At 55.0% G+C, this 26,992-nt stretch overlaps 1 protein-coding gene across 1 annotated transcript in view; it reads right to left on the bottom strand.

The window, feature by feature from the left end:
* Nucleotides 1-2,465: 2,465 nt before the first annotated feature.
* FAM178B (family with sequence similarity 178 member B) overlaps nt 2,466-26,992 on the bottom strand; it is an 87,519-nt gene continuing 62,992 nt past the window's right edge. The window contains exons 12-16 of the mRNA XM_059407649.1: nt 26,592-26,679; nt 18,821-18,946; nt 4,745-4,822; nt 4,262-4,414; nt 2,466-2,796 (exon numbers count right to left, since the gene is read on the bottom strand). Coding sequence (XP_059263632.1) covers nt 2,767-2,796; nt 4,262-4,414; nt 4,745-4,822; nt 18,821-18,946; nt 26,592-26,679 — 475 coding nt within the window. The 3' untranslated portion in view covers nt 2,466-2,766. The remainder of the gene's footprint in view (nt 2,797-4,261; nt 4,415-4,744; nt 4,823-18,820; nt 18,947-26,591; nt 26,680-26,992) is intronic.

The raw sequence follows: 26,992 nt of genomic DNA, 5'->3' as shown, positions 1-26,992 counted from the left end.
CTCAGTCCCTACAGATGGGTCCAGGGGTCTTGCCTGAAAGTCAACCTCCCAGTCTCTCCCCCCCACACTGGTCATGTGCCATGGTGTCCCTCACTTGAGCTCCTTACCACTAGCTCTTGCAAGGCAGCTTTCAGACCAGAGTGGAGCCCAGGGTTCACACTGGGGTTCTCCAGTGAGCACTTCCTGGCCAACTTCCAAAGGATCCGAGAGCTGTTGTTAGCTCACAGAGGGGGAAATGAGAAAGCCTGGGTCAGCCACCCTTCATGGATCTTTTGGAGGGCTGGGGACTGAGGTGAGTGGGGACATAGGAAAAGGACTTCCTCTACTTCCTCCTAGAAGAGAGTTATCAAAGTTGTCCACCTGGGAAGCCTTTCCCTTCCCAGCCCCTCCCTGCCACCATCACCAAAAGGAAGCCGGAAAACATCCGTCATCACAGCCCCGGATGCTGCGTTTCCACGGCCTTCAATCAGGATATCCCTCAGCCTTTTCCCAGGGGCTTAAGGATCTGGAAAGAGCAAGTGGTGAAGTCGCCAGCAGCACTGTGGAATTCTTGGCCTAGAGGAGACTGAGTCTCTAACTGGACCCAGACCGGTTTTAGAATATCTGGTCAGCCTCCAGCCAGTTCCAGTGAGGGCCCATTACATGTCCCAGGGGATATGGGACGCCCTTGGGTGACCTTGAAGCACACCCCTCTGCTCAGGTTACCGCTAGATCTCTGGAGGGACTGAGTAGTCACCAACACCTTCTTTCTCCTTGGTATCTGTTTCCCCCTTGGGGACAAGTGTGTTTGGGGAACAGGGGAGGAGGGCTCAGTGCTCAAGGACCAGGACTGGGGAGAAAGGCCCCGGGTGTCTGTGCTGATAGACAGAATGATCTCTTTCTCGGAGCCAGGTAGGGACAGCTTCAAGAATTGGAAACTCCCCAGTTCAGCCTCTTAGACCTTTCCCTCTCTGCCCTTGGCAGTGAGAACAAAGGGGGGAAATTTCAAAGGTGATTTCCAGGTTTCCAGAGCATACCGAAGAGCTGAGGATTAGCTGTCAGGATGTACAGTGTCAGAAGTCGGGGCAGCCTAGAGGGACATGAAGGAGGCTGCCTCATCAGAGCCTTCACTTTTATCAGACCATCTCAGGCCTACCTGATGCCGCTGGGGCCTCCATGGTGCCCTGGCCAGGGGGCCCTGTGATGTGGCCAGGAACAGAAACCAGAACTCTCAGTCAAGTCATCTGGTCATCCAAGTCACCCTGGCCAAGGACTTCTTCCACCTGTCACTTGGCAAAGGGAGCATGGCAGGGCAACGACCGGTATGGCACCCAGCGCTCGGCTGTGTGCTCAGGCCCTCTGAATTATAGATGTCCCAGGTCCCAGCCTTCTGGGGGAGGGAGGCAGCTGTGTCTAAAACAGCCCCGGGGGGCACCTGGGTGGCTCAGTAGGTTAAGCATCCAACTCTTGATCTTGGCTCAGGTCTTGATCTCAGAGTCATGAGTTCAAGCCCTGAGTTGGGCTCCACGCTGGGTGTGGAGCCTACTTAAGTAAAACAAAACAAGCAAACAAATAAATAAGACAGGCCCAGGAAGTGATGGGCTACCCTGCAGGTCTGCAAATTGAGCCACTTGCCCTGAAGGTCCTTTATATAGGGGGAGTCTTTCTCCTATTTAGCCTGTCCTGCCCCTGTGGCATAAAAGTACAAGGGAAAGGGGCACATAAACAGAGAAAGTCGTAAGCACCAGCCATGGCGAAGCTGTCGGCACACGCTTGGCTTGAGCTGATGAATGGGCATGGGCCAGGGGTGCAGGGGTGATCCTCTGCTATTTCCATGTCTTATGGACCCTGCAAAACCCTCTCCCAACCCAGAGTTGGGAGGAGTGTGCTAAAATGGATTCTTGGGGTTGGAGGAGTAGACAGAGAATGGGCATACCCAAGGATCTCGCCGGCTTGCTCAGGGCCCATTTGCTTCTCAAGGGGGGGTGGGTCAAAGACATCCAGCACTTCCTTAATAATCAGAGCAAGGGTAAGGCTGAGGGAAAGCAGCAGCAGTATCCAGAACTGTCTTTTGGCCCCTACCATCCATCCCCCACTTCTAAGTCTGTGGACTTGATTTCAGAACTCAACAATAAACTGAATTAAGAGTAGTTACACTCCTGACCCGCCAGCTCAGTCTGTGGACTGTCCCCGGAGAGGGCAGTGAGTAAGGGGTGGGGGGGTATGGTCCCAGATCAGGTCCAAACCCATCCTCCCTAGCCCTCCTGCCTGTGTTTCTGACAGGAATAACTTCCCTCAGGATTTACAAACAGCCTTCTGGGACAGGGGGAGGAGCCTAAGAGGACCACGTCACATGACTGTCTCAGCACAGTCCCAGTAGAGAGATGTCAGGAAACTGGACCCTGGGCAAGAGCCCTCAGGACAGGGGTTGAAGGAAATTTTCTAAACCACCGATGCTGAAATAAGACTTTAGTGTGTACAAAGAAAGCTCACATTAGTGACAGAGAGAGGAAGGACGGTGGGGAGGGCCCAGGAGGCCCTGGGAAACCGGAGAGTTGGAGACAAAGGGCTTGGGGCAGAGGAGAAAGCTGGGAGGGAAGGAGGGCTGAGGAGCAGGGAGGGAGACATATCCATTGCCCGGTGGGGGTCAGGGCCAGTGTGGAAGCAGGTTCTCACTTCATCATACTGGCCCTCCTCTGGCCTCTGTTCTTCACTTCCTCCTGTTGCTTGAGCCCCATTCACTTCCAGCCAGAGCCAAAAGCTGGGGACCAGCTGTGCCCTGCTCTTTTAGTCTTTCCAAGGGCTGAAGTACTGGGCCTGTGGCAAGGAGGAAAACAATGCGATGGCCCTGGGGCCTGGTGACTGTCCAGCATCAACACCCACTACAGGCCTCCTTGTGCCCTTGTAGCTGAGCTACAAAAGTCCTGCGGCTCCCCATCCAGGAGAGGGCATGGCGGGTCAACAGGCCACTTGAGCACAGCACATGGGTGCTCTGTCTGGGTGCCCTCTACTCATGGCCTGAAGGCCCAGAGCAGTGTGACAGGAAGGTGGGGCCTGCCCCCTGACATGGCCAGGCCACAAAGCACTTTTCCCTTTTTTTTCATGACAAACATGCTGTTTCCCACCAGAGACTAGTGTGATCTAGTTCCTCAGGGATTGAGGGTGAGGTCTGCTCTCCAGCTTTCTCAGAGACTTGCGAAATCTGAGACCCAAGCCACAGCCTGTGGCCAATGTGTCAGCCCCAAGTCAGAGGTTACAGGAGGAAGGATGAGCAGAGAAGTCAGAGGATAGAGATATTGGGAGCTGAGGGAGGAGGGGAGGAGAGATGCTCACCAGACCCAGCCTGTCTCCATCAGGGTTGGGGCCTAGGGTAGAGAAGAGCCCCCAAGGCAGCTGATACTGCTTGTCAGAAGGACAGAGGCCAGAAGAGATGTTATCTGAGCGGGGCTTGGACTGTGCTTAAGTCTGCAGGCTTGAGGGGCACCTGGTGGCTCAGTCGGTTAAGCGGCTGCCTTCAGCTCAGGTCATGATCCCATGGTCCTGAGATCTAGCCCCATGTTGGGCTCTCTGCTTGGCGAAGAGCCTGCTTCTCCCTCTCCCCCTACCTGCTCATGCTCTCTCTCTCTCAAATAAATAAAATCTTAAGAAAAAAAAAAGAAAGTCTGCAGGCTTGGGAGTCAGACTGGATTTCTGTCCTGGTTCTGACATTTACACACTGCCTTTGGGATGGGGCAAGCTATTTAACCTCTCAATGACTCTGGTTAGCTTGCTCATCTGTAAAATGGGATGGTAACAGTACCTGTCTCACGGGGGTTATCTCGCTTTGTGGAGAAAGTGCATCTTTGTTCAGTATGTATGAGCTATGAATATTATTCCCTAAGAGAGCCTGACAAAAATCAGGGGCATGGAGCTTGTTGCTCCTGAAATTGGGAATTGAATTGAATTGAATTGAAATTGCCACCTCAGCCAGGGCAGGCTGAGAGTAGGAGTAGGAGCAGGAGGCCAGCCTCAGGCCCCAAGGCAAGCACTCAGAGGGGGAAAAGCTGGTGCCTAAGGTGCCCCTTCCTGGCGCTGCTTACTGCTCCTCCTCTCCAGGGCGAAGATTTTCTTTGCATTTGGCCAGGGGCTTGGCTTCTCCGTGACCATGGTGAAGGTCCTCTGAGGCATCTCTACCCACCTGCCAGTCAGAAGCTGCCATGGGGGTGGATAGGCTGCCAGCTCTGGTCAGCCTGCCTGACCACTTCCCTCCCCTCCCAAGTCTAGGGCCCAGAGGGGGTGCCACCTGGGGCTGGCAGTGGGCCAGCAGCTCCTGCCAGCGAATATAGGTCTGGGCTGCCAGGTCCTTGAGTCTGGTCCGGTGCATGGCCTGGGGGCTCTCCCGGATATGGGTGCTGATGTGACGGTCCAGTTGCATGCACAGCAGCTGCAGCTCCCCCTGTAGGGGTGGGGGGAGTGCATGGAGGAAGGTGTTACATAGGCCAGGCCCCTCCACAGAACGGGAGGAGGGGGCAAGAAATCAGAGAAAGAGGGATGCATTTGAATGACTGCTCAGAAGTAGGGCGGGAAAGGGAGGAGAGGAACAGGGCAGCCACTGGGAGGTCAGGTCAGGATCCCCTGGGAATGCCCTGCAGGACCCTGGGAGGAGGAGGGAGCCTGGCTCCCCTAGGCCCACTTCTTTCAGAGCCTCCCACTCTTTCAGAGCCTCCCACTCTTTGCAACTCCCAACAGTGGGCTGGCCTCCATCTCGGCCTCTTGGGAGACTCACCCACTGGTCTGGAGTAATGTCCTGGCAGCTGACCACCACCCCGGCCAGCATCAGCAGGCTGTGGCATAGGTAGCAGGCCTGGAAAGAGCACAGAGAGACAGGCTCTCCTCAGTCCGTCACCCCCAGACTCCATGCTTGCAGGCCTGTGGTGGGGACTCAGCCCACTGCTGGCTGGGGCTTCCAGGCACAGTCTCTAGGGAGGTATCCTAATGGAGGGCTGTGGACCCCCTAGATCAGAACCCTCCCTCCAATGGATGATTGTCCTTCCTTCATTCAGAAGAAGAAATCTCTGCCATCCAGAAACCCATCCTGTTCCTCAGGCCTGTCCCAGAGGCCCAAAGAGAAAGCCTGCTGGGGAGTGGGGCCTGTCCACTCTCCCCTCTGCACAGGGTCTGTGGTCCTGCTCTGTTCCCTGAGGCACCTATAGCAGGTGCCACTATTCTCTAAGGAGGGGACATGGCCTCCTGGGTCAGCAGGACACCCCTTGTGTGGACAGTCAGACCGTGTTGACCCAAGGAGGCCAGCGAAGAGGGGAGAGGCAGATGGGAGATGGCTTCGGTTCAGCATCTGTACACTTACCCTCTGGCTCATACCCTTGCTCTTGCCCCCTCGACATTCTGAGAGGTACAGACAGGACAAAGGCCAATTCCACTGGCTCAGGGAATGATTGGATCCCAGGGTGCTCCTGGACTCCGTCGGTACCCACTCTCTTCTGGGGCCATCCAGACAAAGAGAGGCACAGGGAGGGGAGCACCCTCAAAGACAGGCGTGGCTTCTGCCATGCTCCTGGCAGTCTGAACTCCTTCACTCAAAAGTGCCTGTCGCCTGGTCCCCTTTAGACTCCTACATCTAAGGCAGAGAGGGGGCCAGGAAACACCCTCACTGTTGCGCCCATTGCAGATAACTAGCTCTGAGGCTGAGCCGGGATGGGAAAGGCAAGCTCCGGAGAAGGCCGGCAGGGCCTGGTAACAACAAGGCTGGAGTTCGGAACCAGCCCAAGATTCCCCTGTGCCCCTATCTCCCCTGCCCGTCTCATCCAGAAACAGCAGCACCACTCTGCACAGACCTCATGAAGGCAGAAGCCAGAACCATTTTTGAGGGCATCAGATGGTACTCTGGAGGACTATCTTGTTTGTTTGTTTGTTTTAAAGATTCCATCTATTTATTTGACAAAGAGAGAGCACAAGCAGGGTGAGTGGCAGAGGGAGAGGGAGAAGCAGACTCCCCACTGAGCAGGGAGCCCAACCACCTGGATCCCAGGACCTGATCGGAAGGCAGACCCTTAACCCACCAAGCCACCCAGCTGTCCCTGGAGTACTATTTTCTTGAACTCAAAATACCACAATGCAAAAATCCTGAGAAGAGACCCCACCCCACCTCCACCCCGGCAGCACCTGTCTTGCCCAGGACCCAAACTGTACTTCAGCACCACAGCTGAGGCTCATGGGGGGGCCTGACCCCTGGGCCAGGTTGGACAACACCGCACACACTGTAGGCTGGGAGAAGACGCAGTGTGCAAAGCCCTGGGGACCTTCAGCGAGTCTCCAAGCAAGGCCACCCCATGTGGGGCGAGACCCAGGTTCCGAGCCAGCTGCCCCTGCGGGGTCCTGCAGCTACCTAGGCCTGCATCCCCCATCTGGGCTGGCAAGCTGCTGCTTCCCCTCAGGCTCCCCTTCTCCAGGCTGGCCTCGCCTTGAGGAGGTCCACAGCATTCAGAACTTCTTCTCAGTCTGCAGCCCTGGCAAAAGGCTCCCACCGCCCCCGCCGCCCCCATAAAGCAGGCACAGGCCTGTGTGCCAGACACTGTTCCTTGACTAAGACAGAGCCACAAACACTTAGATGTTAGAAAAAGATACTTCAGGAAGGCAGTCATTTGGTCAACAAATACTGACACTTTCCGCTTCCTCATGGACCAAAAAGAGAAAGGGTCCTTCTAGGATACTTTTTCTATTTTTCTGGTCGGGGAGGGGGTGGGATGCAGCTCAGAAGGCTTCAGGAAGGAAGTGACTAAGCCTAGCCCAGGCCTCAAAGGAACAGTAGGATTGGAGGTGAAGATGGCCCTGTGCGGGTGGGGGCAGGGCAGAGATTGCAACACCAGACAGATCCTAGGGCTGATGCAAGAAACAGAGGCAGGGCTCGTTGGGGGACCGGCCACCAGGTAGCTGAGCTGGAGCAGGGCGGAAGGAGGGGGCCCCCTGAGGACCAGGCTGGCCCCGGAGGGCGGGGGCAGTGGGCAGTGGAGGTCGTTCAAGGGTCTTGAGCAGGGAAGCTGCTCTGTGGGGGACAGACTGCCCCCCCCCCAGACAGGAGGCAACAGAATCAGTTGAGATGGAAGACCACCAGCAAGAAAATGTGGCTGTCTCTGACAGAAAGGACTGTAGGACAGCCTTCATCATTTCTTTCCTAAGCTTATTTTCCTACAGTGTGTGTGCTTTACTCCTATAATCTGAATACAATTAAAGTTAATTTAAAATGAGACAATACCAGTTACAATTGCCCGAGTCTCTTGGGTTTGGGGTGGGTGTGGGGCAAGGGAGACAGACATGTGACCCTGAGAAGGAGCTGCACTCTCAGGACCCAGGCCCCTGCTTGAGAAGGTACTGAGCAAGCTGCTTGTGAGAGGAGAGGTGTGGTGGTGGTGGCCGGAGACACCAAGGAAAATATCCAGGGGCCACAGAGCCAATCTCTGTCAGAGGAAGGCCGGGAGAGGCAGAGAGGGCCTGAGAGATCTTTGCATTTCAGAGGCCCCAGTGCTGGGGCTAAAAGGGACATCGGAGCCACCCTGGGACTGGTACAGAGGCCAGTCTCTGTGTTGGGGTGGGGGTGGGGGGTGGTCTTAGGCACCCCTTTTCCCCGCCCCCCTGCCTCCCCCTCCACCCCCAGCCCAGGGCAGAATCTATCTTCCTAAGTGGGAGGCGAGGTGGAGATGGGTCCAGGATCTGAGGAACGCCCTGGAGGAAAATTCGTGCAGTGGGGATTTACTGAGAAAAAAAGCAGCAGAACTAGGGACTACTTGAGTCCACAAGGACAGGACGGGTTTCACAACTTCATTCTTAATGCTGATTCCCATCATTGAATCCAGGGGGAAAATCCCAGGGAAACTATTCTGAATGTGTGTTTTTGGGGAGAGGGGGCAGGAATAGCAAGAAGGAAATGGTGGCTTTGAAACTAATCCCTGTGGAGCGTAAGTTATCAGCTGTATTTCCCCAAGGGGGAAGAAAACCTTGCCCACTACCTGCAAGGAAGGCTGAGGGCATTTTATTTCCTTGCCCTCAAGGGTGACCCCCTGGAGTTGGGCCTAAGTGAGGGGAGGCCCTTTAAGCAAGACTTTGATCCAACTTGGGGGATAGAGTTCTACCTGTGCCCAGGATTCCCTACAAAGACAGCAGTCTTTACGGTAGTATTTTGGGGGGAAAAAAGATTTCACATGGCATGGGTAGTGCCCAGCCCATACGGTCCTCCACCTTCCCCTAGACCCACAGCCCCAGTGTTGAGGTCAGAGAGCATCTACTCTCATCCAGACAGCCGGATAGATGGTGGCACTGGGTGCACGCAAAGCTTCTTCTGAACCCCACCCCCGGCCCTGTTTTGTGAAGGTCCGAGAAGCAGACATCAGCAGAACCTGGGGCTCTGGCAAGAAGTGGGCTGTGCCTGAGCCTCTTTCCTCAGAGAGGAAGGCCCAGAGCACCAGCAGCAGTGGGGAGAGTGGCCATTCCTGGGGACACAAAGTAAACAGCCAGGTTGTGGGAGCTGGGTTTCCTGTTCCAGTCACGCTGTGGCCGGCTCCTGAACTTAGCAAGCCCATTCCTGCCCTGGCTGGCACCACAGAGACACAGGGCTCTGTCTTTCCTTTTAAGATAGGGAAGGGAAGCTGGGTGGAGGCCATGCAGCAGCTGGGCTGGTAGACGAGGAGGCCCAAGACCTCTCCCTCTGCCGGCTTCCATTGCCTCCACAGCTGGAAGAACAAGGTGGCCCTTTCCTCACCTGAGGCAACTTCCAAGTCCTAGGATCATGTGTTGGAGGGGATGTAGTAGTCAGTGTGGGTTCAGGGTTAAAGGGTAGTGCAGAGACACTCCTTGGGGTTGGGGAGGGGGGTGCTATGCTTCTCAGGCATTCAGAATCTTGTCTGAGAAATGGACCCCCAGCAGTGCAGGCTGCCCAGCTCTTCCCCCACTGGGGGTCAGTGGAGGCTTGGGAAGTCCCCATGGAAAAGAGAGCCAGGGAAACCTCAGTCAGCAACTCAGGGAATGGCAGAGTCCAAGGGTAAGGGTGAGAAGTGGGACGTGCCTAGACCCAATGCTGACAAGATGAGACGATCCCCCGCCAGCGAGGCCTGTAGCTTTCATTTTCTGGGTCTCTCCCCACAGTGCAACAGGCCAACTTTTCTGGGAAGTTCTATGCATGATGCCTTCTTCCTGGGTCTAGAGCCTTAAAAAGCCCTGCCCTCCCCCTGAGGAAGGATGACAAGGATGAGAGATAGACCTTGTCACCCTCTGAGGCAGGAAGGAGGAGGGGAAGGTCAGAGTCTCCTTTTCCTGGCCCCGCTAGTTCTCACCCCAGGAACCACCAGCCAAGGCTCCATTTGCAGCACTTTTGTCATAAGACAGAAGGAAAAAAGGGTGAACGTTTCCCAGACACTTCACCCTTTAGAAAATTCCCCTCTAGCTAATGCCAAGGGAGCAGGCTGTGGCCTGGGTTATTTACACAAAAATAGGGCAGAAAGGAGGAGGCAGAGGCTCTCCCAGGAAGTCACTCGCTCTGGCCCTCTGGCGGGAACACGATGGTTTCTCCCACCTCAGGTCATGACCAAGAATCTAGGCTTGCCCCAGGCAAGTGTCCAAACCAAGCCCTTTCCCTGGAAGCTGCCAAGCTGGGTGGGCATCCCGTGGGAGCAGGTTCAGCCAGGCTCTGGGACAGCTGCTGGGAGGGGGATTGGAAGGGGGACACAAAGGCTGACTCAGGAACACCTGCTGGGGAAAACTGAGACTCACCCAGAAAAACTTGGCCTTCCCAGCCTGGCTGCTGGGGCCAAGGGGCTTCTGCTCAGAATGCTGGCCCTGAAGAGCCTAGGGGTGCCAGCCCTCTGCTTGGGATGCAGGGACCCCAAAGCAGCCTCCTTTGCTTTCATCTGTCCATGCTCACAAGCCCTGGGTTGGGGGGGGGTGTGACTGCGTGGCTGCTGGGGTTGGGGGTGCGGGGGAACCTACATTCAATCGCAGTCTGGCTGGGCTGCTCTCAGCCCTGTCCAGAGCGCCCGACACTGGGCCCCAGGGGAAGAATTCTGCATAGATCCCATCCCTGCCTCATGTGGGTTTTTGTTTCTGTTGGATACAGATGTACACACACATGCTGAGGGTCAACTCTAGAACCAATCTGGTTCTGGGAGAGCCTGGAGCAGCCCCAGTCTGTCTACCCAGGCAGATTTCAGACCCAAGGATAGAACTAGGCCTCCACAAATTCTTTTTCTTTTCTTTTCTTTTTTTTTTTTAAATCAAATTTAAATCTACACCACTTCACAGGGCCCAGACCCAGCAGGGCTCCCAGAGAGGCCTAATGATTCTCATTTTGAGCAGATGTGGAAGCTGAGCTTGGAGAGATCCCCTGACTACATGACCATCTCCAATAAGGGTTAGGTCTGAAGCAGATGTCTGTACTCTCTCCCTAAGGCTGACAAGTTCCGTGTGTGTGTGCATGCGTTTGCGTGTGTATGTATGTGTGTATTTCCCATAAAGGGGATTTAACGGGAGACACCCTCTTTCAGAAGGAACAAGTCCCTCTGCATTGCACAGCAGAGGCTCAAGGGCCTGTTAGCCACAGGACAGAGAGAGGATGAGGCTGCGCCCCTAGGACGGGGAGTGGGGCCCCAAGCCTGAGCCCCAAGGGCATGGTCTCAGTACTCTACCACAGGATGGGCAAACAACAACAATAATGAGTAATGAGTAATCCTGAGGTAGGGCTACTTAGAGGCCCCAGGCCAAGAGCCTCAGTCTGGTGGAAAGAGCCAAACCTTGTCCAGCTGGTATGGTCATAGAACACAAGATGAGAGGGGATGCATTTTTCTAGGTGAACCCCGTCTAGACGGGTCCTGGAGTGTGGCACCTACCATCATCTCTAGGATGCTATTTCTTCCCTGTGCCCATAGGCAAACTGCCTGACCTACTCCCCTTGCTCAAGCTGCTCCTGCTCCAAGGTTACTCCCTGACCTTGGCTTGGGCCAGTATGAAAGCTGCAAGCAGAGGGCTGTGGCCCAAAGAAAGTGGAGTTCGGAAGAGACTCGGACCAGGACAGGTCATAAGAAGGAGATGACAAGGATGCATGACCGATAATTAGGAAATGAGAGGGTGACACGACATCTCTCCTTAGCCCAGGGTCCCTGAAGGCACAGAGCACAGAGGCAGGAGAGAAGATGTCACAGGCAGGGAGGGCCTGTCACACTTACCCTCTGGCTTACAAGGCCAGACACTTAATTCTGTAAGTGGAAGTGCCTATTTGGGCACGGGGATGGAGGGGGTCCTCAACATGGAGCACGGATGAGGCCAGCTGACGGTGATGGGAGACAGGCTGGCAGAGTCTGCCCAGAAACGGGACTTCTGGCTCAGCTGCTGCCTGGAAAGCTGGCTCTGGGGTCCCCGCTGGGCAGCCAGGCGGGTAGCGTCTACAGGGCCTGCTGCAGGACCTCGGAGGCCCAGCCCGCCTGCTCCGATGCTTCCAGATCCCCAGACGATGAGTGCAGACACTCCAGACCCTGAACTCCAGACAGACAAAGACATTCTCTTCTAAGCTTTGGGACCAGTCCCTGCCCTTGGTACTGAGGATGAGGAGGGAACGAGGAGGCCCTGGCACAGCGGGGCAGGGGTGGGAATGAGAGGGGTCTGGGACAAAGGCAGTAAGGCTGAGGGGTTTTAGTTCTGTGGACCTGCTGCAGGGAGGTTATCTCAGGGCTTCTGACCCATTCCTGTCTTCTGGGGGGAGGAACAAGGGGCTGTAGGCAAACCTTGGCTAGAGGGCTTCCACCCAGCCCACCCTTCCTTTCTGGCTTCCTGCTGACCTGGGGGGGGGGTGTAGGGGAGATGACAAGCAGGGACTAGCTGGCTCTTCCTGCTCCTCCAGCTGGCACTAGAGACCCTGACCCCAGGGAGATCTGGACCGGAAGCTCAGCTTTGCTGATCACCCAGAGAAGAACCAGATTCTCAGTGCAAATGTTTGAGAATTTAGGACGGGCTACGCACGAGCACATCAGTATGTGGGTGCCAGTGCTGGATGGAACCACTGAAACCAGCCAGGGCACAGGACACGGGCATCTGCCAGAGGCTGGAGAGCCCGTGGAGAGTCATGGCTTTCTCAAAGGCCATTTCCTCAAAAGCAATAGCTTCTTCTCTTTTGTATCTTTTTCACTCCCTGAACTGTCTCCTGGTGTGCTGGCATGGGAAGACCCTGGAAAGCACTCAGTCCTTATACTTCCATGGACATGAGAAAGTCGGACTGTTGCCCATGACTGCAGACCAGGCTATGGGCAACCATGGTTTTTGGGTGCCCAGGATCCTGGCCCCTCCTTTGTCAGAGTGTCGCAGCCTCCAATTCCCTATACTCCATCCATGGCAATGACTTCAATCCTGATCCTGGGGAAAGACATGTGACCTGGGCCAGCCACTGTATGCCTGCCAATTTGACTGGCTTACAGATGAGCCAAGCCAATGAGACTCAACTCTGGGATTCTGTTTAGGACTGTCGGTTAGAAGTTCTTTCTTTCCCCCTGGCTAGGGCTGTTAAGGGAAGGACATAAACCTGGAGTTTCTCAGGACAGCAGGGAAAGCCTGCCTGGGAATATACCAAAAGGCAGAGCCAAGAGATGCAGAGAGCTGGGAGATGCTCAGTTCCTGGTCCAGCTGAGGCTGATGGGCTATTCTAGAACCTTCCAAGATGTGTGTCTGTGCTTCTGTTACTACAAAGTCCTGGCAAAGACAGGGGAGAAGGGACCAAAAAGGCAGTGAACAGAAGAGTAGTTGAGAAGGCCATAACTTGCCTGGCAACTGCTCCTCCAACTACGGAAATAAGTAAGGGACTTCACACACCTTTCCTGGTCCTCCTTAGGTGTGTGGTAGGAGCTGAGCCCAGGCTGCTTAGATGCAGCACTTAGAAGGTGCTGTCCCTGAGAAGGTATAGCCTGGGAGAAGAGACAAGTTGGGCAGGGCTGGGTGCAGGGGAGATGGCAAGTGTCCCTCCCAAAGGCTGTACCTGCAAGGGCGCCCATTTAGCGGGAGCAGTGGGATGTTGCTGAGCTAGACTCTGGACCCGATCCTCAAAGGCGACTGTTTAGGTGCATAAAGCAGCATATGGACAGGCCATGGGTCAGGTGAACAGACTGTAATGACTACGGAAATCCAAGGACAGGGGAGAGAGGCCAGGCATTGCCAGGAAGAAGGAACAGCAGGAGCAAAGATGTCTGGGGAAGATGGCTGCTGCCTGGAATCAAGTAGTGTGGTTTGACGTGTGGGAGAAAAGCAGTGGGGATGAAGTAGGTCCCACGGACAGAGGGGCTGAATGTGATTGTTGTGATGGTTGTGATGAGACGGACCCTTAGGATTGCCTTTCCCTAAGTAAGACTGGGAAGAAGATAATCACAGGGTTGTCTAGAAGGACTCAAAGGTGGAAGAGATGGACTGTCAGGCCAGCCAGTGTCAGTGCTAGGTGAGTCACCCTGCGTGGAGCAAGGGCTGTGCCTGGGGGAGGTACCCCAAGAATCCCAGGACCACTGGGCCTGCGGCTGAGAACAGGCTCAGAAGCTGCCTAACGAACCCAAGCCTGCCCTCCTCAACTTCACTCTGTCACTTCAAGCCCTCTTGCACATTTGCAAAGAAGTCAGAGTTCCTGGGACCCAAACAAAGTGGGTCTGGGCCTGGGCCGTAAGTGGCCTTCAGCTGCTCACAAGTACCCATCCCGAAGAGGCTCGGGGACCTCCGAGGTGGGTGTGACCCGGGCTGGTGCGTGGATCTCCCCTCGGGGTCAGCTTCCCAGAGGCCATCTCTTCGAGGTTTATTTCAAAAGATGTTTGATATTACTCAATTTGGAGGAAGGAAGGAGGAACCCAACACAGGCGAGGAGGAACTCAGGATTCCTGAATATCTATTTTCTGTTTCTTCAAGCCAGTTCCTTTCTTCCCAACTCACCTAATCATGCCCTGACCAAGGTCTCCAGTCCTGTGGGCATGTTTCTCCTGACACCACGGGGAAAGGGGCAAGAAATGAGGACAGACACTTGTAGGTGAGACAGCAGAGGGTACGGGGAGAGGGAAAGGCCCCTGCTCCCCCTGGGCTTCTGGCTAACACAGGGCAAGGGGCCTGAACTCCAGCCAAGCCTGAGGGACTATGTCCCCTTGCTGGTGCTGAGTGTCTGCGGGAGAGGCAGAGCCAGGCACAGAGCTGCCAGGGCCTCAGGGCACCCTCCCTGCCCACTCCCCACAACCTCCCAAACCACACCCCAGTCGCTCCAGTGGCTCTTGGCAGGGTCACCAGACGCAGAGGCAGGCCAGCAGGAGCAAAAGCAGTCAGACGTGTTTGTCAGCTCTATTAACACAAGGGCAGACCACAAAGATATACGGAGATACACACAACACATATGTACACAGACATACATGCTCGCATCCAGACACACATGCACGTGTGCTCACACATGTGCACACACATGTGTGTGTATATGTGCGCGGCAAGCCCACAGCCTCTGTAGAAGATGTGCAGAGACTCAGGGGTGAGGTGCAAAGGAGTTCATGCAGCAGGACAGAGTCTGTTTACCCCAGAGCATCACTCAAGCGTGGCGTACTCACCCACCCCCGTATAAAAACCAACTCCTTACACACGCACTTCTCCAACACACAAGCCATCCCAAGCCTTGGAAGCACAGAGCCAGAGAGCACTCGGTGTGAACGGTGAGGAAGTTGATGGGAGCCACCTGAGGTCCCCAGGCTCAGTCCCACCACTGGCCCCCTGGAGGCGGGGACAGACCATCACAGATACAGAGTCCCCAGTGGGCCCCACACCGTGGGTCCCATGAGGACACTCAGCAGGTTATGTGGGGTACATGCCCCAGAAGACAGGGAGACAGGAACCCAGCTCCTGGTGCCTCAGTGCAGCCCCAACTCTGGGTATGCCCCTTTTGGGACCTCTGTTTTCTTCCCAGATGACGCTTAACTTCCTCAAACGTCCCAGATTTCACCAAACTGGGGGGAAAACTTCCATCCCACTGTAAAGATCCTGGGTCTGTAGACCTTCTGAATCCCCAGGGGGGGAAACATGGGACAAAAAAAGTTCCTTCATTATAGCAAACGGCCTGAGGAAAAGCAAGTAACAACAGGAAAGTGTGGTGAATAGAATATACAATGGTGAGTCCAATAAGACCAAAACATCAAGAACAGCAATAAAAGTGAATAGGCTGAGACTCTGAGATTGGGCAGAATGCAACTGGACAAAATCTGGCCCAAGACAGTTCATGCAAGCCACAACTTCTGGTTTCTGGGTTGGGAGGCTGAGAGGGGCACTTTGAGGAGACGGTAGCAAAGTATGTCCAGTAACACATTTGTCTGCAGGGCCGACAAAAGGACAGGCTCCCACCTGGTGCCCAGGGTCGCACTGGTCTCTTACAGAACAGGATCCAAGGACCCAAGGGAAGCCCTGGGACGCCCACTCTGCAGTCGCCTCCCGCATTAACACATCCTCTCCACCTCTCTCCGCTGAACTCTCAAGGGTCCATCTCACTCTGACTTAGACGTTTATTCTCCCCCAGGACAGCCCTGCTCAAACCAGGCGAGCACAAGGCCCCCAGCAACCACCAAAGGGCTGAGCAACCATTTCTTTACCAAAAGCACTTGAAAATGCCCAAAGTGTTTTTCTCATCTCGCCAGGAAGATTAGATTAGATTAGATTAGATTAGATTCTACACAAGTGCGGCCGTGATTTGCTAGGACACTTGGTGCTCTGACCAGGCTGGGACAGCCAGCTAGTCCAGGCAACCCCCCAACCCCGCCACAGCCTCCCCCCACCCCCTGGCCCCCCTGCGATCCCGCAGCCAGACCAGCTCGCTGATTTTGTTGTTCTTGGTGGTGAACTTTCCCAGGCAGGAATCTCACTAGCTGTAATCGCAAACAATGAGCTGCAACTGGTTCTCTAGTGAGCAGGTAAGGCTTCTGAAGTCAACACAAGATGCTTCCACTATACACCCTCATGGCCATCATGAAAACAAGGACTTCCAGAGATAAGGGGGCTGACACGGAGAGGCTGGTTGGAGGGCATGCAGAGGGAGAGGGTTCTGGAAACAGGGTAAGGAGAGTGGATGGCCCTAATGGAGTGGAAGGAGAGACTTCGGAGAGGGAGAGAGGAACTCAAACTGTGCTTATCTGTGTGTTCATTCATTCACTTATCCGGTGCCCAATATACTGGGGCCGTGGGAGGCCCCCCTGTTGTGCCCACGGTCTAGCTGGGAAGACCCATCAGTAAAGGGTCAACTGCAAAGCCACAGGATCAGTGGGGAGAGAGTCAACCTCTGGGCAAGGGAGAGCAGCTCGCCCAGCCCCCAGGGAGGGCAGGCCAGGGAGGGGAGGAAGGGAGGAGACTGAGCCAAGCCCCCCCACCCCACCCCACCCTGGGGCAAAGGAAGAGGTAGGGAGAGCAGAGGGGGAGGGGGGCCTGGCAGAAGTGTTTATCTGCAGGGCTGGAGGAGGGCTGTCACCCAGCCTCTCACAGGAAATCTCCCAGACAGGGGTAAGCAGGGCCTGGCGGATGGGGCTCAGCACAGCAGCCCCAAGGGCTGGGAAAGCCCTAATTTACTCCAGGCTGGGTTGCCTCGGGCCAAGCTCATTCTGGCCTTAGTTTCCCCACTGCCCCTGGAGAGAAGGAAGGCAAAGACTTTGAGCCCTAGGGATGAAAGGCTCAGTCCCAGCGCAGACCACCACTCCCTGTAAAACAGGGCGGGTGACGCCGCTGCTCTTTTTGGCTGGTGAGTAGCCTGATTTCCTTTGAAGATGAAACGTTCTCTGGCCTAATGAGGAGTCAGTTGGCCAAGGTGGGAGCAGGGTTGGGCTGTGGGAGCCCAGCATCTGCCCCACCTGGCCCCGCCTGGTCACCACCCGCCCAGGGGGGCAGAACGCTTCCCACTGCTGTGCAGACCCCCATGCCTGCACCAGCCCCTCCTTCTCCCCTTCTCCGGGCCAGTGCCCTTGCCCTCCTCTGCTCCTGGCTACCTCCCTGTCAGGCCAGAACCAATCCTAGATGGGCGGGAGAGGTAGCAAAGGCCTTGGAGAACTGCCTTGGCCTCATGTGCCTCCTTCACCGCCCTGGGTGGGGGCCCCCATTTTCGGCTTCTGGGACACCCTGTCAAGCCACCCTGAACCCTCCATGTTTCCAGGCCACAGAGGTCATTTCCAATATGGTAGCTGACCGGGGGACACGGCTTCCTTTACATGCCTGAGAACAGTGCTCAGAATAAAGGACATCCTCAGACCACTTAATCCTCTTCCCTGGGTGTGGAACAGACATTTGCTACCAGATGGGCTCCTAAAAGCAAGGAGCCAAGTGGAGGTCTGTGCCCTGGTGGTCACAGCTCTGCTGGGTGTGGTCACAGGAGTAGCCTCCAAAGTATTTAAAGTGCACAATCTTCACTGGGCAGATCAGCTACAAGCCTTGTTCCCTTCTTTCTCTCCTTTTTCCTCCCCTCAGTCCAGCCTGGGGCCTGCCCACTGCATTCTGCTCAGAGAGACCCTTCCCGCCCATGGACCAAGCCCATCTCTTTTCTAGAGGCCCTGGAATATCCAAACGCAGCCTCTGCACCAGCTCATTTCTCAGGAAGTCGTTGGGAGACAAGAATGGGTTCATGCACATGGCTCGGGCTCTCCTGGGAGGCAGGCGGCTGTCTCGTAAATGCACTAACATTAGGCACAACTCAAAGATAACCTTACCTACACTTTCCAAAAGAGGCACATACACCTGGGATTATCATATCTTCTTAATGGTTCATTTGTGTTCATTAAGTAAATTAATTCATTTATCTGATTTGCAGAGCAATGCCCAAAGGGTGGACTTCTAGATTGTCAACATCCAACCTCCAAGTGAGCTTTTGGAATAACTACTTTCCTAAATTAGAAAGATCTCTATCTCCATTTCTCATCCTCAAGGCCCCAGGGAGAGGGGAGCCCACTGAGATCCACACCTCTCCCCCTGCCCTCCTCACCTCCCAGAGCCAAGCTTGGGGCTCCCACTTTGAAGCCCCTACATCCTACACCACTGCCCCTGCTTGACCTTCACCGCCAGGGTCTACAGTCTTCCCCATTCCAAACCACACGACCTGCAGGCTCGGGGGTACCTCTTTGTCCCTGACTCTCGCCAGAGCTGGGCTTACAGGAGAAATGGGCAATGTCTGGAAAGTCAGTTAAGAGGGCTGGAGGATAGGCGCCTGGGTGGCTCTGTCAGTTAAGTGGCTGATGTCAGCTCAGGTCAAGATCCCAGGGTTCTGGGATCAAACCCCAGCCCCATGTTGGGATCTCTGCTCAGAGGGAACCTGCTTCTCCCTCTTTCTCTGCTCCTCCCCTCTGCCCCCCCTTGTGCTCTCTCTCTCAAGTAAATAAATAAACCTTAAAAAAAAAAAAAAGGAACAACTGGGGGAAAAGGTCAAGGGCAAGGGCTCAGCCTCAGTGGCAACCACGAGGAACAGGGAGAAGGCGCCCAGCTCCACTTCCCTCAGCAGCATTTACCTCCTGCATCTCTCTAAATTGTGCTGTGTGGCTCACAGAGCACCCCACGCTAACACATCCCTAAGAGACCATAAAGGATGCAGCACAACCCCGGAGCAGGGCCAGGGGGCTGTGCATGCCCAAGCACACAGCGCCCCACTATGCCTCCATGAAGGGCACTAATTACAGGCTCTGCAGGGATGGTGAGCACCTCCTCTCACCAGAGGGAGGCAGCTTGCTGGAATTTTAAGGCCCTGGGGTTTTAGGAGGACTGGCAGCATGAAGGCCCTGCAGGCCGGGCAGCGTGGCCGGCCCTGCCTTCCCTCGAGCCTGGCCGACGCGGGCAGGTGCTGGGTGCTCACCTTGTGGTCTAGCTCAGCACTGGCCTTTGGCTGTTGCTCCTGGCCGGGTGGCAAGGTCACAGAGCCCAGATGCTGCCTGAGAGATGATGGCCTCATGAGACTCAGGAGCTGGCTGAGCAAAAACAGCTGGGAAGGAGAAGAGATGCTGTCATACAGGGGTGGCTGGGATACTGGGGGACCTGGCCGGCACCAGTAGGTCAGAGCATGGGCTCTGGAGCCAGACCACCAGCTACCATGGCCTGGATCCCCCCTCACCAGTATGTTGTGTGGCCTCTTGGAGCCTTAGGGTCCTATCTGCAAAATGGAGACAACAGCACAGCCTCTTCCCAGGACAGGAGAGTCACGCTTGCACATGTGGCCTGGCACAGGCTGAGCCTTCCTTTAAAGGAGTGAACCAAGAAGAGCTCTGTAGGCTGGGGATTTGATCCACTTCCCTGGAGGGAGCCCACAGGCCTGGAAGAATCAAGGCACCCAGAGAGGGCCAGACCCTTCCTGCCCCGAGCTATTGCTCGAGTCCCTCACTCCCCTGAACTTGCTGTGGGCTTGGAGAGACATACAGAGGAGCAGAGGCTCTGAACCACCAGCCCCCTCTCCTGCCGGCTGCGCTTGCTCCCCATCACTCTGTCTGCCCCCATTTCTCCGCCCCCGCCCTTTTCCTTCCAGGGGATTTTAAAGGAAATCCAAACACTGTATCATTTTACCCATAAAGAGCTTTTCACCGAAAGGGATAAGGATTTCTTTCCCCAGCATGGTCACATTATCATTCTCCTGCCCAGCAAAATTACCAAGAACTCCTTATATGCTCTAACACCACCTTCAGGTTTCTCTGATTGTCTCAAAAGTGTCCTTACTTGTTGTGTTGTTGGAATGGGGACTGCCCACCAGGGCCGCACACTGCGTGTGGTTGTTCCTTGATCTGCTAGCTGTCCCGCCCCCACCCCCCATGTAAACTGCTGACCTTCTCTGAACAGATGGGAGTGCCCCCACCCCTCCCAGGAACAGGGCCCAAGGGAGTCCCGCTGTCTGCAGGAAGCCACTCCTTCTGGCCCAGCCCCTGCACCTGGTTTGTGCAGCCTGGGTTCAGCCCCAACAAGGACCCTTCAGCTGCCCTGGAGCTAACTTGTGGTCAGGACAGAGGCAGGCAGTATGTGGGCCCTTGGCGCCTCTGGGCCCACCTGCCACCCTGGGAGAGTGGGGGATGCAGATGAAGGAGCAGAGACATCGGAGTTCACAGACGCACCATCTTTTTAGATGGAACAGGTGTAGGCTGGCCCAAAGGGTTTAGGCCCAACCCCGGAGCCCAGCTCCCTGCTCTAGCCCAGCCTTGCCCGGCACACCTGGCTTCCTCTCCCTGACTCACCAGAAGACACCTGCTCAGCATCTCAGCCGGCCACAGACTTAGACAGCCCACAAGAGCAGCTGGGCTGAGGTCTAGGAGTCAGGCCTAGGGCCTCGGCTCCTGGAAGGGTGCCAGGGCTTCTTGGCCTCGTGTCTGATCCCTTTAGTAAGGGAGAGGAGGAGGCAGGGAAAGAGAGAAGGTTCCAGGCGAAGACAGGCACCATCTGGAGCTTCCCCCAGACCAGAGCTGTGCCATCTCGCTCAGGCCTTGCAACGCTGAGGATGGTTTCCAAAAGGGCCCTGCCTGCTTGGGGATCACAGCTGTGCAGCCCACGCCCCCAGTAGCTGTCCTCAGGCAGGCAGCCTCGCCCCAGTTAGACCCTCCCTGCTACGGGAGCCCTGGGCGGGGCTGCAACAGCAGCTCGCTGGCTGGCTGGGCTAGCTCCCCTGTTTTTCCTCTCCATGAAAACAGCTTCAGCGGGCCCTGCGCAGCAAGCTGCCGCCTTGATCACTCACTCTCCTTTGTTTCCAGTTCTGGCAGCCACGCCCCCCGCCAGCCACCGGACCAGGGCTTATTTGGACTGTGTGCATCCCAGCAGGGAGGGCCAGGGCCTGACATCGCACCTCGCCCCCTCCCCCCCACCGCTGGGAGCTGTCTCTGCAAACACTCAGCCCATTAGGACAGACACCTCCAGGCAAGAGGCGAAGGATCACTCAAGAAGGCAGGCCTCCACTGGTTTGTCTGCCCGGCAGGCAGGAGAAGGCCAGAGAGTTCCAGCCAGGCGGCTGGCCACATGGCTGGTCACTCCTGTGCTCAGGCCCCAGTAGTGCTTCTATCTGCCTAGTGGAGAAGGGCAGGATTTCTTCTTCTTCCTTTTTTTTTTTTTTAAAGATTTTTTTCTGTCAGAGAGAGAGCGAATGTGCAAGCAGGGAGAGCAGAAAGCAGAGGGAGAAGGAGGCTCCTTGCTGAGCAAGGAGCCCAATTTGGGACTCGAACCCAGGAACCTGGGATTACAACCTGAGCTGAAAGGCAGACACCTAACCAACTGAGCTACCCAGGTGTCCCAGAAGGCCAGGATCTTAAGTGTCTGTGAGGCTCAGGCAGCCCCACTGTCCCCTGGAGCCCACACCCCGACCGGGCCTTCTGACCAGATGCACGTAGCTGCCCCTGTCCACCGACCAGCCCCAGGCCCCCAGGTCTACACTGCTGCCCATGCCACCCACACCTGCTAATCCCCTTGCCCCCTTTTGGACTTCTGCGTCCACCACATTTACCACTTCCTGAGGCGTTCTGTAATTTACTTGTTTACTATGTTTCTTACTGTCCCCAGGCCCAAGAGGGCAGTTTTGTTCCCCTGCAGTCCTGGGGGGGTCAAACCCAGCCCCCGGCACATGGTGTATGTTTCATAAGCCTTTGTTCCGTGAATGAATGCAGGGCAGGGCAAGACTGCCTCTCCCTAGGAGATGCACACCCTCTTCCCCTGCACTTCGGCCATTTAAAGCCCATGTCTTCCCAACTCCAAACTGGAAGCCATGGCTTGACAAAGGAGGTTTGCTATGTTGCAAGAGGTGGCCTGGGATAAGCAACAAACTCCCAGCTGGTCTCCAAACCTGATCCACCTGTGTCCTGCTGATCTTGGTAAAGGGCTTCTCCATCCTGCCAAGCTGCATTGGTCCTAGAGCCCTCCTGGTCTCCCTCCTCTCACATCTCCTGTCCCACTGGCTGCTTGGGAAACACACCTAGAGTCCAACCACTTCTCACCACCTTCTCCGCTATCTCCCCAGGCCAAACAATTGTCATCTCTTACCAGAATTATTGCAATCGCCTAAGCCCAACATGTCACCAGAGTAATTTAAAAACACTCTATAAATTAGAGGCACCTTGGTGGCTCAGTTGATTAAGCGTCTGCCTTTGGCCCAGGTCATGATCACAGGGTCCTAGGGTGGAGTCTTGCGTAGGCGCCCTGGTCAGTAGGGAGCCTGGCTCTCCGTCCCCCTTTACCTGCTGCTCTGCCTGCTTGTACTCCCTTTCTCTCTGTCAAATAAACAAATAATTTTTTTTTAAATTCATTTGACAGAGATCACAAGTAGGCAGAGAAACAGGCAGAGAGAGAGAAGGAAGCAGGCTCCCTGCTGAGCAGAAGCCCGGCGCGGGGCTTGATCCCAGGACCTTAAAATCATGACCTGAGCTGAAGGCAGAGACTTTAACACACTGAGCCACCCAGGCGCCCCTAAAATTTTTTTTTTAAGATTATTTGACACAGAGAGAGAGACTGCCAGAGAGGTGACACAAGCAGGGGAAGTGGGAGAGGGAGAAACAGGGAGCCCTGGGGCTCAATCCCAGGACCCTGGGATCATGACCTGAGCCAAAGGCAGACGCTTAATGACTCAGCCACCCAGACACCCCAAATAAATAAAATATATTTTTTTTTCAAAAGATTTTATTTGTTTGACAGAGGGAGAGAAATCACAAGTAGGCAGAGAGGCAGGCAGAGAGAGAGAGGGGCGGAAGCAGGCTCCCTGCGGAGCAGAGAGCCCAATATGGGGCTCGATCCCAGGATCCTGGGATCATGACCCAAGCGGAAAAGGCAGAGGCTTTAACCCACTGAGCCACCCAGGCGCTCCAAATAAAATCTTTTAAAAAAATTTTTATAAATTAGGGTGCCTGGGTGGCTCAGTGGGTTAAGCCTCTGCCTTCGGCTCAGGTCATGATCTAAGGGTCCTGGGATCGAGTCCGGAATCAGGCTCTCTGCTCAGCAGGGAGCCTGCTTCTCTCCTCTCTCTCTGCCTGCCTCTCAGCTTACTTGTGATCTCTGTCAAATAAATAAATAAAATCTTAAAAAATAATAATAATAATTCTATAAATTAGATTTTGTTTCTCTTATCAAAACTTCCCAGTGGCTCTCCACTTTGGCATGAACACAAAGCCACTATCATGGCCCAGAGATGCTGGTGGATTGAGTCCCCACTTACTTGTCTGACCTCAACTTCTACTACTCCATCCTCAGTCTTCTGCCAGCCACAGTGGCTTCTGTTTTTCCTCCAACCTAAAAGAACTCTATCTGCCCACTTGCTATTCTCCTGAGAAACCTGCCTGACTTTTTTAGTTCTGTGCACAAATGTCTCCATCTCCCAACATTCCCTCTCCTCTTTATCTGGCTTTATTTTGCTTCAGAGCCCTTATCATCATCTGGTATGGCAAACATTTACTTTTTTCTTGGCGCCTGTGTCTGTCCGTTTGCCCCTAGACTGAATTTCACAAGGCAGGGACTAATTTCTGTTCAGAACTGTATCTTCAGTGCTCTGAGTAGGGTCTAGAGCACATTGGTGCATGAAGCTAAAACCCTACTGTTTCTGGGATATTGCCAGGATTCCCAAGGACAACAGCAAGCGGCCTGACCCAAGGCTTTCCTGGAAAATGCGGGCCTTGTGGGGAGGGGCTTATATCCTGACCACCTACAGAAGTCTCATTCCTTAAATTCTAGTTCTTTAGCTCTTGCTGGTAGGGCCTCTGACTTCAGCCTGAGACAGAGCCAAGCCATCCAAGGGTCAGGGACTCCTCCTGCCCAGCGGTGTGTCCTGAGAGGCCTCTGCCCAGGCACTCACCCCAGAACCTCTCCTAGACAAGTCAATTCTCAATCCCTGGGGTCCCCTTCATAGTCAATCAATTGATAAGGTTTATCAAGTATTTACACATCAATGAAGGAAGTAGAAACCGCAGCCCCTGTCCTTCTAGCCGCCACTTTGGAATAAAGCTCAAGGGACTAGCAGGGCACCTTCAGCAGGAAGTGGCCGGCATGGTCTGGGCTCACCATAGTGAGAGCAGAGGAAGGGGCTGAAGTTGCAGAGACGCCCAAGGACCCTGCAGTTGAATCCTAGCTCCACGGCTTTCCTGCCGTATGACCCTGAGAAGTTTCCTAACAGCGCCTGCCTCAGTTTCCCCATCTGTGAAAAATGTCTGATGGTAACAGTCCTCACTGCTGGGGACTGCTATGAGAGGTAAGCTCTGAGAACAGCCCCGGCACACAGCCCATGCTAGGCAGAATGTTAGCTCCCACCACTTCGGTTGGAATGTGATACAAACAGGGAGGTCAGGGCACAGAGCTGTGCGCAGGGAGAGCAGGGCTGGCCCACAACAAGGACTGGGAAGAGCAGTGGCGTGGGCAGGGCAGGCCGCATAGAGAAGCTGGGAGAGGGGGCGTTGTAGGCTTTCACGTGGGTGGCTATTGGGGCCACAGTGGTGGCCCTCAGAAGGTGAATATCCATCTGACAGGCCAGACTGGAAAGGGGACTCCCTACAGCCCAGAGACCTGGGAGGTGCTGGCAGCAGCCCCAAGCCCGCAGTGGAGATGGGGGAAGCACACAGGGAGGGTCGCAGGCAGGCCCCGGCTGGTCCTTCTTCTCCCAGAGCCCCAGGAGGCTGCTGCAGCCATGCACGGCATGCACCGGCCCCCAGCAGACTCTCCTCTGGGCAACACAGGCACTGACTCAGCCTCCTAGACCTGGCTCAGGACACCTTCTCTGGAAGCCACTTCACTGCCCTCGAGCAGTGTTAGTCACTGCAACCTCAGCCCACCTTGCTCACACCCTGTCTTCGGAGGCCTGGTCCTGGATGCAGAGCCTGGCATTGAGCCGGGCACACAGGCAATGCTTAGTTGGGCTCTCCTGAATAGATGGGTGCGGTGGGCATGCGGGTGACTAGTATGGCTGGAGAGCCCTGGAGCTAGGCAGGGCTGGGCCCCAGAAGCTGGGAGCTCCCAGGCCCTGATGCTTGAGCCCCTCTCTGGTGGCCGCCAAACACTGCAGCGGGGCAGCCGTCCCGACCCTCCACCTGCAGCTGGCCCTGCCTTTCCTGATAGTGACGCTCTGGCCTTTCCCCTCGCTCTGACCCCGTGCTCTGTTCTCCTTGGGGCTCACTGACCCCCAGAGCCCTCTGGGACCAGGCGGTCTTGTCTGTCTGCTATGTCTCCCTCCCCCACCTCTCCCCAGGGAAGAGGGAACTTCCTCTTGCACACTCCAAGGGCTCAACCTCAGACTCGTTCACTCCACAAGCACACCTGGAGTCCCTGTATGTCAGGCACTATGCTAGGTGCAGACGGGCAGTGATGAATAGGAAGGATTTTGTCCTTGCACTCAAGGAGCTGCAGCCGGTGTGTGTGTGTGTGTGTGTACACAGACCCTGACCCAATAAATAAGAAAATGTCAGGAGATAAACCATTTAATACAGGGTGATGTGCCAGGGACTTTGGCTTGGGTGGTTAGGAAAGGCCTCTGAATGGAGGTGACATTTCAGCAGGAATGGGAATGACAAGAAGCTCCAGCTGGGCTAAGTCCTTCGAGAAAGTATTTACGGCAAAGAGGGCAGCGGGGGCAAAAGCCAGGCCAAGCCCACTAGGAAAAGCCAACACAACCAGTCAGCTTTCTGAGCTCCCGCTCTGCAATCCCAGCACTGCAAACTCAGCAATATTGTCCAGCCTGCCCCAGGATGTGCCAGAACGATCTCTCAGCGCTCTGGGCAAGGGGTGACGCAGGTTTCCCAAGTACACTTCTACAAGCAGAGACACACAGCCCTTCACAGGGACTGCCTTGTCCCCCTTGTGCTGCTGAGTTGGAGGGATTGGTGGTACCCAGCAACTATTCTGGGATCCCAGGAAGCTTCTAGGGGGAGAGGGTGACAGCATGCTCAGCCTCCCCATCATCTACCCTTGGCTGGCTGGGACCCACGCTGCGCCCAGGGCCCCAAGCTGCAAAGGCTGTGGTCAGAGCTTTCTGGAGAGAAGGGGGGTGGGGAAAGAAGACAAAGCTCTACTTTTCTTGCTGCCCCAAGAATGTCTAACACTGGAAAAGGAGAGACACTAGGAGTGAGTAATTTTAAGGGCATAGGGTTTGTTTTCACTTGCACTGTTTTTTTTCCCCACCTATAAGAAGTAATATAAGCAGGGACGGGGAAGGAGAGAATGGGAATTAGCACTGAATGGGTATGGAGTTTTTACTTGAGAGGGTGAAAAAAAATATGGTGGTGTTGATGGCTACACAGCATTGTGAATGGACTCAGAGCCACTGAACTGGACACTTCGAATGGTTGAACTTTGCACTTAAAATTGTCATGATGGTTAAAAAAAAACCAGCAAAAAATGTTAAAACGGTAAATGTTCTGTTATGCATATTTTACCACAACTAAAAAAAAAAAGCAAAAACAAGCAACACATGCTAACCCCTCACTGCTCCAGCCTCAGCGCCTAGCACACAGTAGGCATACAAATCAGTAATTGCTGAATGAGTAAAAAAATTACCCTCAACTTGGCTCTCTTGGCCTGAGGCTCCCAACCTTTGAGAAAAACCACAAGAGCAGGCAGGCCTTGGCAGGAGCCCTCTGCTCATCCACAGACTTCCTGGGCTGAGGGGATGCTGCGCAGCGGAAGCCAAGACTCACCTGGGCCTTCTCTTGCCAGAGAGGAAACGTCTCTTGCTGGTCCAGCATCTGGGCAATGACCAGGAGGCTGAGCTGGCTTCGAAGCTGCCTGTGAGGGAAGGAGCGAGAAGGACGAAGGGTGGGACCCTCTGCGAGTGAGTGGGCTGGAGGCGCACACAGGGGCCTCATGGGAGAGGCGTGCTGTCTGGAGGACTTTGCCCTGTTCTTCTGGTTTATAGTATTTATCATGTATTTTATTTTATTTTATTATTATTATTTTTTAAAGATTTTATTTATTTATTTGACAGAGAGAGATCACAAGCAGGCAGAGAGGCAGGCAGAGAGAGAGGAGGAAGCAGGCTCCCTGCTGAGCAGAGAGCCCGATGCGGGCCTCGATCTCAGGACCCTGAGATCATGACCTG

Source organism: Mustela nigripes, chromosome 7 (genome assembly GCF_022355385.1).
Source record: "Mustela nigripes isolate SB6536 chromosome 7, MUSNIG.SB6536, whole genome shotgun sequence".
Classification (NCBI taxonomy): Eukaryota; Metazoa; Chordata; class Mammalia; order Carnivora; family Mustelidae; genus Mustela; species Mustela nigripes.
This window is presented reverse-complemented; position numbering and strand designations above follow the sequence as displayed.